This window comes from Gymnoscopelus braueri (assembly GCF_963280865.1).
Source record: "Gymnoscopelus braueri genome assembly, chromosome: 11".
NCBI classification, from domain to species: domain Eukaryota; kingdom Metazoa; phylum Chordata; class Actinopteri; order Myctophiformes; family Myctophidae; genus Gymnoscopelus; species Gymnoscopelus braueri.
Window position 1 is genome coordinate 49,162,449 of NC_137613.1, and position 9,812 is coordinate 49,172,260.

The following is a 9,812-nucleotide window of genomic DNA, read 5'->3' on the forward strand; positions in this document are numbered from 1 at the left end:
TCTATAGCCCTAAGCCCACCCTACCTATACTGTTATTTATCTGTCTGTCTGTCTGTCTGTCTGTCTGTCTGTCTGTCTGTCTGTCTGTCTGTCTGTCTGTCTGTCTCTCTCTCCCTCCTCTCTCTCTCTCTCTCTCAACAAACGATGCTGAACCTACACTTAGGGGTCTACTTATTGAATCAATGATTCAGGGGCTCCTGCAACCACAAGCTTATAAAAATCACAACATCACACCCAGCACCCCAGTGGTAATACATCTCATACAAAATAAACAACGGCTTTTAGAGGCATACGGTACATGTCCAATCATCCAAACACATTCTGCCATGAATGCTAAAACCGCTGTGGCCGCCGGTGGCTCATTCATTACGCATGAAGGAGATGATGTGTGCCGGTTCCCTGCTCATGAATGCGAGCCTTTGCATTTATATGTCTGGGTTCGCAGGCCATGAGGGCTCCAACCTCTGTGCCACCTGCTGACGCAAACCATGTCGAGAGGCCGACACAGCAGATGCTAGTCCAGGTGCTATGGCTCACATACCTGCCAAAATGCCCCGTCTGAACTATTGCCGAGACAATCCCGCTGAACGGAATGGCAGACAGAAGGGAGGGAGGGCTTGAGGGCGGATTGTACGGACGATGTGTCCAAACAATCATGATTCATTCCGCAAACTTTTCTCATTCAATTTTCTATCAGACCAAAGGGCAAACACGTGCAGGGGGTTGTGGGAAGGGAGGCGGTGCAAAGCAGAGTGGTGCGAAAAGACACATTTGCGCAAGTGAACACGTTATCCGTGTCTCGAGAGCCAACCACATTCGTCAAAACATGAGGCTGCGGCTCTGGTGCTGCCTGTTTGTTTGTTTTTCAGTAAATCTCTTAGCTACACCAACATTGTTCTTGTGTTGCAGCTTGGCACTTACAGGTGAAGTATATATGAAGATGCCTAACCGCAGACGCAGGCCTCGTACTGCACCCACACGCCCGCAAGTGGCTGACAAGAGAGAGTGTCAGAGAGTCAGCGAGCCCAAACGAGTGGAGAAACTCTGGAGTTCTAAACTGCATGCCCCACCTCAAAACTTTTAATATCTCTAGTGCGCCATGGAGACACTCTGAGGCTCACAGGTTTGATAACTTTAAACACCTGCTTTCTAAAGTGTGATATCTACAGCTGTAAAGCGACCTAAACAGCCAGGGTGTGACTCTATATTGCTGATGTGTTTTATATAAACAGTAACACAAGCGGTTTATCTTGCAGTTTGTCCCACTACGCTGATGACCTTCTGCGTTTACGACACTGGGGATTTTGGTCTAAACTTCCTGTGGGCTTGATGAGAGAAATACCATCACAGAGAGAGGCAGAGCAGAGAGGAAGGAGCGAGAAGGGCTGAAAAGAAATAAATTGCTTTTGGCATTAAACTATTTACCCCCGAAGCTGTGGAAGGGGATGGGAAGTGAAAGGAATGTTATTCCAGGTTATTATTCTGCGTTATGTGATCATAAGCCAAAGTGACACTTGCTGACAGCAATGCCCAAAATCATCACGTCAGTGAACCCTGATCCTGACTGGAGAATTCTGTCCCTACGGTCTTTGCCCCGCCAGGTGGTATTTTACAGACAGCCAGGGTTGTCTCCTCGTTGCTGACGTCTCGACTTTGCACTGTTGGCAGTCATTGTTCACACGAGACAGGCCTGACCATGCGTGTCACGGCCGGGAAATAGCCGGGACAATTGGCTGAATACGGAGAGTAAACATAACCACCGGTGGAGCAGGAAACGATGGAGGAATATTCATAAAGATTATTCATGGGTGCCTGTCAGCGGGGTGACAAATCTGGGAGCTAATGGTAGCAGCGGATGACAGAGTGAGCCCTGAGCTCCACTAAATGGACAGGCAGGCATCACAGCAGAGCAGACCTGAGCCTGCATATGTCACCGCCGTTTCGATCTCATCCATAATAAACAAGCCTGCATTTAGGCTTTACAATAAAACAGGATTCAACATCATGAATCCCACCTGACGTTCCCCACAAGGGGCTAATCTGAACGGTGACGGGCTTGATTACAAAAGCAAATCATCCCTGTGTTCTTCCCCTGTGGTTCCATTTGTACTCTGAGTTAAATGAACACTGAGGATTTTACGGTGTGGTCTTTTCACGTGAACCTCTCTCACACTAGCAGAGAGTACAGCCTAGCCCTGAAACATGACTGTCGTACCATGACAGTCATGGAACCACTTGTTCCTGGTTTGCGATTTTCTTACATTTACAACTCTTACATCTACATAAATGTTCAGATTTCAAATATAAAGTGCTGACCCCCAAGCCACAGATGTAACAAGTTGAGGCGCAACCCTTATCTTCCGTATTGTTCAATAAAAAGCATTTTAATCCGATCAGCGGCCATTTTCTATTATTGTTTTTATTTTTAGTAATGCATCAGAGTGCAATACACCTCCCAACCGATAGGGTCGCGTAGTTGAAAGCATCGGAGAACATTAAGGAAAATGGCCGGCGATCGGATTAAAAAGCTTTTTATTTAACAATGCGGAAGATACGGGTACTTACGGGTACCGGTTGCGCCTCAACTTGTTACATCCGTGGCTTGGGGGTCAGCACTTTATATTTGAAATCTGAACGTTTATGTAGATGTAAGAGTTGTAAATGTAAAAAAAATCGCAAACCAGAAGCAAGTGGTTCCATGACACTTGTGACAGACGAGTGTCATGTGAACCATGGCTAGCAATAGCCTATCCTTCAAATAGGTTATAGAATGCATTGCTGATTTCTGTCTGGTGTTTTCTCTGCTGAGAATGTTTAACAGATAATATATGAAAATCTAACTTAAACACAACACATTCAGACTTCCAGAGCCATATACTGTGCAGTATATTTATTTCTGTGGTTTGACTGCATTGGGGCCAGCTGCTGGTACAGTTGCTCTCATAGAGGCATTGTCACGAGGAGCGAGTGCTATGTGGAGAATGTGTGACAGGTGGTACGATGGAGCAGAGAGCCATGCAGGGGAGGCAAGTTTGATCTCCTGCTCTGGGGACTTCCTAAAAAAGAATAAAACATCTCACACTGTTCAAAAGTCTGGACACTTTTCAGCTCCCCATTCTTTTGTTGCTGCTGCAGCAAGTGTAGCCCAGCCAGCGCTCTGCGTTCATACGTTTAGCAGCGCTCTGCATATCTGTCACGGACGCCAACCTCAGAAGAGGGATAAGCCAGTGCTTTTAGAGCAGTTGACTTCAGAGGCGGTTGATTTGTGCCTCCTACCGAGAGGTTTTTAGCCTCCTCCACAATTCAGTCATTCTTTTATATCTCTGCACTCGGTAGCAGGTCGTTATACAGCTCGCTGGAAATGACTAAGAGCTAAAAACTTGAAGATAAACTAAGGGGCTGCAGCATCACTGTGCTATGTGAGGTGACATGAGACGCTGAGAGCGGTGGGCACTAATGATGTGCGTGACGACCCAAAGCCAAGCAGGTGCCTCTTGATTACCAACGGCAGGTTAAGTGAGCATGTCTAAAACACAGCAAATTAACTCAAGCGTCTGAGAAATATTGAGAGACCTTCTGACAGGCAGAGTATTTCCAGTTGCCGTAATTCCATCTGTCCAATAATGATTTGTTGTCGCTGAGCAAAGAAGCAACACATTTTGCACCACCTGGAGCTGTTAAGTGACAGCTGACGGATCCCAAGCGGCCACGACCAGGCCCCGCAGGTCCAGAGCCAAGGCCATTTAGCAAGGCTGTCAGGTCCATTAACAACGTGCGGTGGTAACAGGTAAGACACGATGCCACTGTGTGACACGACGGGCAAAGTGATCCAAGCTATTCAGCATAAACAGCAGAACGTTGTGAAGACAGGCTCCAGCCTTCTAACACAGCCTCTGCCCATGTACAGTAAAGTATGTATGGTATCTGCACCAACTTCTCTATACCATTACCAACCATCACTGCCCCCATATGCTTGACATCACACGCACATGTACAATATATGGATACAGGTTTGTCTGTATTTCTCTACAACAGTGAGTAGACCAATCACGGCTCATGCCGATACGTGCTTAACCGACCCAGTGTAATCGGGCATTCTTGTTGCAGAGAACGGACATACACGATTCACGATTCGTTCAACACATTGTGATTTGTGAGAAACTGCGCACCTGGCATGCTATTAACCGCTAATGACTGGATGGGGAGACCAAGCCATTATTATTATGTTTACTCAAGATGCACATTACGATCTACTACATCTTGAACTAAAAACAGCATTTTCACTTTAGTCCGTCTCTCTCCACTATGTCACTGTGTGGATCTAGGGACATGGGCACAACGCTGTTACGCCACTGAGGCTCCTGTAAAGTAGCAGGACTCAGCTTTGACAGAGACAATAGCCTGTCAGAGGCATTTCTCCATGTTCCTGGCCACACTGACAGTCTGGTTCTCTCCCAGGAAAAATACTTTAGTACTAGCAAAACATCCACTGTCATGGCCCCAGACTCGACCCACATTGATTGAAGAGAAAATATGTTTTGATAGATAGAAATAGAAATATACAAAAGCAGTGAAGCTTGCCAAGTGCATTGGCTACTTGCAGAACTGGGAACTTCTGAAGTCTTCAGCACTAGAGATTAAATGTAATTCCTCATTTTTATTATTTTGGACGGCTTGACATACTATTTGCGAATGCCGCTTGCTTGGCCAACAAACGTATTAGGCCAAATCTAAAGGACATACTGAATGAGTAACTGGGGCCTAACAGTCAAGGCAATTAAAATTCCTTAAAAGCCATCAAAGAAGCATAATAGAAGAGATTTATTGACTCCCACCACTGACAGGCTGCTTACTCATACTGACTCAATCACTCAAACTGCTTGAATAGACTGTGTGTATGTGTGTGTGTGTGTGTGTGTGTGTGTGTGTGTGTGTGTGTGTGTGTGTGTGTGTGTGTGTGTGTGTGTGTGTGTGTGTGTGTGTGTGTGTGGCTGACCCAAACATAGAATGAAGAATGTGCACTTCAGCAAACACAAACTGTCTGGAGAAAACATTATGCAATCCATCTAAATGGAGGTATGCTAATGTGAGAGGTTTGAATTCAAACTTGCGGTGGGGGTGCTGTTGCGGTGGGGGTTTTCCGTTGAGCATTTTACTTGATTTGAGTTTAAGTGTACCTGTTTTTCTTTAGCATAATGCACAACGGCATTAACCACTGTAACAAAAGCTGTTTTGTGGTAAGATATTGTAGAGGGAATTGCTCATTGTATTTGAATTAAGTTAATAAAATAGATAGATGATAGTAGCTTTTGCATTTACAAAGATGGATGCAGGTTATTTAAGGGCGCGTGTTCCTTAATAACAAATGATCAGGCACTGTAATCCAAAGCATTTTTGTTTTCAGGAACATAATGACCAATAACCATGATGATTAATAACCATAATTCTAAATTGTTCTATGAAACAATCATGTCCTTTTTTCCCTCTAACACAGTGTGTGTGTGTGTGTGTGTGTGTGTGTGTGTGTGGGTGTGTGTGTGTGTGTGTGTGTGTGTGTGTGTGTGTGTGTGTGTGTGTGTGTGTGTGTGTGTGTGTGTGTGTGTGTGTGTGTGTGTGTGTGTGTGTGTGTGTGTGTGTGTGTGTGTGTGTGTGTGTGTGTGTGTGTGTGAGAGAGAGAGAGAGAGAGAGGGGGGTTCTATTTTCAGTTGAAGATTCGAGCAGGGTATACCTACACTGCAGCACACCAAAGAACAGATTTAACTCAGAGTGAATGGAACCAAATGGACCCACAAGGGTCCCTTTGGTCCCATGTGTACTCTCTGAGTTAAATTAACACTGAGGATTTTTACTGTGTGGTCTTTTCACGTGAACCCCTCGCTCTCACACAGCATCCAATCTCGCTGTATTTCACGTTGCATGTGAGTGCTGTTCAGAGTGGGAGACGTGGTGAGTTCATAGATTAAATTACCTTCTCTCTCTGCAGCTCCTCACAGACAGCCCAGCTAGCAGGGCTGCATGCTGCACTCCAAACACACTGGATTTCACCCCAGCAAAGCAACTCAATCACGGTGAAGGTCAAACTATGGACTTGAGCTATGCCACATTATGTGTGCAACGCAGTCAGATACACAACGCTCCAAAACCAGTTCAGTCAGGACGACTCATGAATGGATTAAGATATTTGTAATGAATATAAAATGAGCATTACATTCGGGAGGGGGAGGGGGGACTCATCTGCTTTCCTCGTCAGCTGTATTAACACGAACATCTAACTTGATCTCAGAAAGCAGGGAGTGGTTCTGTGGTTTGTTGACAACTGCTCTCAGTCTAATAATGGTGTTGGTAGCAGCAGTGTAATAGATACCCCGCGAAGAGTATTTATATCATAGCTACGACATTCACAGGAGTCCCCAAACATTCTTGAGATTAGTGAAAGCTGTGTCTGTGCTGCGTCCTTTTTCACTCAAGACAACTTGACAGGGTGTGACTGGAGGCCAAAAAAGAAATGTTTTCCAATCAAATTCCACATAGGAACTGGTGCATGTCTCAGAAGACAAAGCTTTTAGTTTCAGGCCTAAAAGCTGTTTCAGTAAAATGATATTCTAGACTGCATTATTTGCCACAGGCAAAGTAAGGAGAATTGAAACTATTGTTAAAGTTTGGTCTATGAATTTCAGGGATTACTGTATGCAGTAGCCTGGAGCTGTAACATTATATGTTTTCTTCAGTCTGAGAACAATTTCAATCCATTCACCAAAATGTTTTTCCATCTATGCCTCCTTATATTCCAACAGAGTTACATGAACACTAATTGTATCAAAACAGCAATGTTATTTATTTAAGTAAATATCTTGTACTATCTTATGGTAGCATAGTAGCCTGTTATTGTGCTATTCCCTCAATGTATCATCCGAACAAAAAGCATCGTGTCCATATCAATTAACCTAACCCAATGCCCCATTTAATACTATACAATGACAATAGTGTCGTCTTCATTGTTGTGACACAATCTCACAAAATAAAATGGTATGGAAAATGATAAGGTCTGCATGACATCAAACCTCATTATTGGAACAGACTAAATCAATGGTTGTTCATTGTCAAACACTGGAGAAAGACGCTATAGCACATAATGTATAGGTGGCAAGAAAGGCTCACAGCTTAGTATGAAAGAATCTGTACACACAACTGTGAGTCAAGGCTCTACAGAGGATGGTTAAAACATCACAGCACATCACCAGGACTGAGCTGCCAGTCTGGGACCTTATAGTTTACACCCAGACTGTTAGCAGAATGAAGACTGTGTCCTGCTGGCTTTCTCAGATCACCATCATCAAAAGGTCAGGGACAGGAGAATGAATGAGTTGACATCTACCTTCCTCATGGCCAGCTCTGCACTGCCGTCCCCAGGGGAAAGAGAACCAGCAGTCTGGTTTCTATTGTGGGCCACGGGGAGGGAATCACTGACAATACTGTTTAACTTTCAAATGGATATGAAACTATGGCAAGAGCTGACCCCAAGTCTCAGCAATTAATTATTGGCAGTGGTGGAAAGTAACTAAGTACATGTACTCAAGTACTGTACTTAAGTTCAATGTTGAGGTATTTGTACGCATGGCTCACGCATTGTGAGCTTGTAGATCTGCTATTTTCAAAAGATTTGTATACATTTCATACATTGTGAAATGGGACATTCTCCATAACGAGTACTTTCACTTTTAGAAGCCTACTGTAAGTATATTTTGTACTTTTACTCAAGTGCATTTTTAATACTGGACTTATAACAGAGTATTTCTACCTTGTGGTATTAATACTTTTAATTAAACAATGTGAGTACTTCTTCCAACAGAAGTATTATGAGTTATAATGCTGCAGCCTCTCTCCCCAGGAGGGCATTGACGTGTTCTATGGCTGTTGTTGTAATAATGTATGTAATATCACAGCCATTCTATAGATAGTCACAACTCAAAGTTGCCCGTTTTTGATATGTTGATATTAGGAGCTGATCTTAATGCAACAAAATGTGTTTTAATTTTTTTTTTTTAAATCAGTTTCCCCACGATTCACACGACCACATTCTCTCCACTTCCTCCAGTGAGCACGTACATGGGTCACACAACAATGACAGGTGTTACTCATTACCAGTTAATTACCCCGCATCAACAGCAACGCAAGTACCATTATGTAATAACAATATGTCGTGACGTCATCTCAAACATGGACTCTAAACAAAGTTTTACCTTCTCCAAACTTTAACAACAAACACAAGGAATTGAAACATGTTCATGTATGTTACTGTAGCCTGCTTCACGGGGGGGAAATGCACGCTGCCATTGGTAACAAAAACGAAAGTTAGACAGCCAGTCGCGTGGCGCTTGCCGACAAGAAGCGACACCGCGGCACTTCTATGGAGTGTTGGTGTTGATAGTTTACCTGTTGTCGCCTCCATGGTGTCAGCGTGGATCCTCAGCACAAACAGTAACAGTAACAGGGTCTCCATCAGTAGGAAGGAGGATGAATACATGTTGAGATGTTTATGGAACATGAACACAAGTTCCACCTCGTTCACCAAACAGGACCAAATCCAAGTTCTGCCGCACTGATCAGCGCAGATTCATTCATTGTTAAATCCCTCCACCGCTATACGGTCCATCGGCTCAGTCCTCCACACACCCGGTGGACGTTAGTGTGAAGCTGCCGTTCAGGACGAAGAATTCAGAAAGAGCTTTATTTTTTTCCTCCTGCGACAGACAGACAGGATCCACTACTTTCACACCGTCAAGCAGGAGCTCTCCAGTGAGGGCCCACAACGCCCCCATGTGGCCGCTGAACAGAATTGACCAGATAAAAACATACTGTTGAACAGCAATTCTAATTATATATATATATATATGTCATTAAGGCTATTTTCAATTTTGTGTTTGTGTGTGAGTGTGTGTGTGCGTGTGTGTGTGCACACACGCACACACACACACACACACACACACACACACACACACACACACACACACACACACACACACACACACACACACACACACACACACACACACACACACACACACACACACAGAAAATAGCTTTAGTGATGTAACCTGAAGGACTGCACTGTAGATCATTAGATCATGGACAGATGTTATTTTCTTTTCTTTTTTATACTTTATAATACCGCTGGGAAATTCGGGGGCCGATCCCAGGATTATGGACAGGGCCCATGGGACCAGTGCCCCTGGAGTAGCCTACCAGGGGGGGGGGGGGGGCATATTACATGAAATATCTATCTATTAAAAATGAAGTGTGTGTGTGTGTGTGGTGTCTGTCTGATTTACGTCATACTTGGTGTGTGTGTCCCAGATGACCGGGGGTGCAGTGCCAAGTGGGGAATTGACCAGACCAATGTATTAAGTCAGTCCGTGGGCTTGTGGAGGACGCACCAAATGGGGGGCTTCATGGATTGGCCGAGCTTTGCGTCACTGCCACTGCGCCAATATAACTGGCACTGTGTACAATGGAACTCCATCAGATGTTCATGACGACATCAGGGATCCCCATATCTCCATATTTTGCTGATCAGTCCGTATGGTAGTGGGTACCGCACTTGGTACTCTGAGAACGGGTACAATGGGTACTCTGACGACAAGTACTGTTTAAACAGGTGGGGCATGCATTCCCAACTTGCATCGCTCCCAAACTGCATCGTAGGCCGGTGCCCGCGGGTACCACACGGTACTCTAGCAACGGTTACAGCAAGTTCTCTGACACAGGCACAACGGATATTGCATAACCGGGTGGGGAATGCAACTTGCATCGAT

General features: G+C 44.5%; 1 protein-coding gene across 1 annotated transcript in view; it reads right to left on the reverse strand.

The window, feature by feature from the left end:
* Positions 1-8,585, reverse strand: part of LOC308094548 (receptor-type tyrosine-protein phosphatase U-like) — a 166,384-nt gene extending 157,799 nt beyond the window's left edge. Inside the window, exon 1 of the mRNA XM_080441272.1 lies at positions 8,434-8,585. Coding sequence (XP_080297398.1) covers positions 8,434-8,545 — 112 coding nt within the window. The 5' untranslated portion in view covers positions 8,546-8,585. The remainder of the gene's footprint in view (positions 1-8,433) is intronic.
* Positions 8,586-9,812: the final 1,227 nt, after the last annotated feature.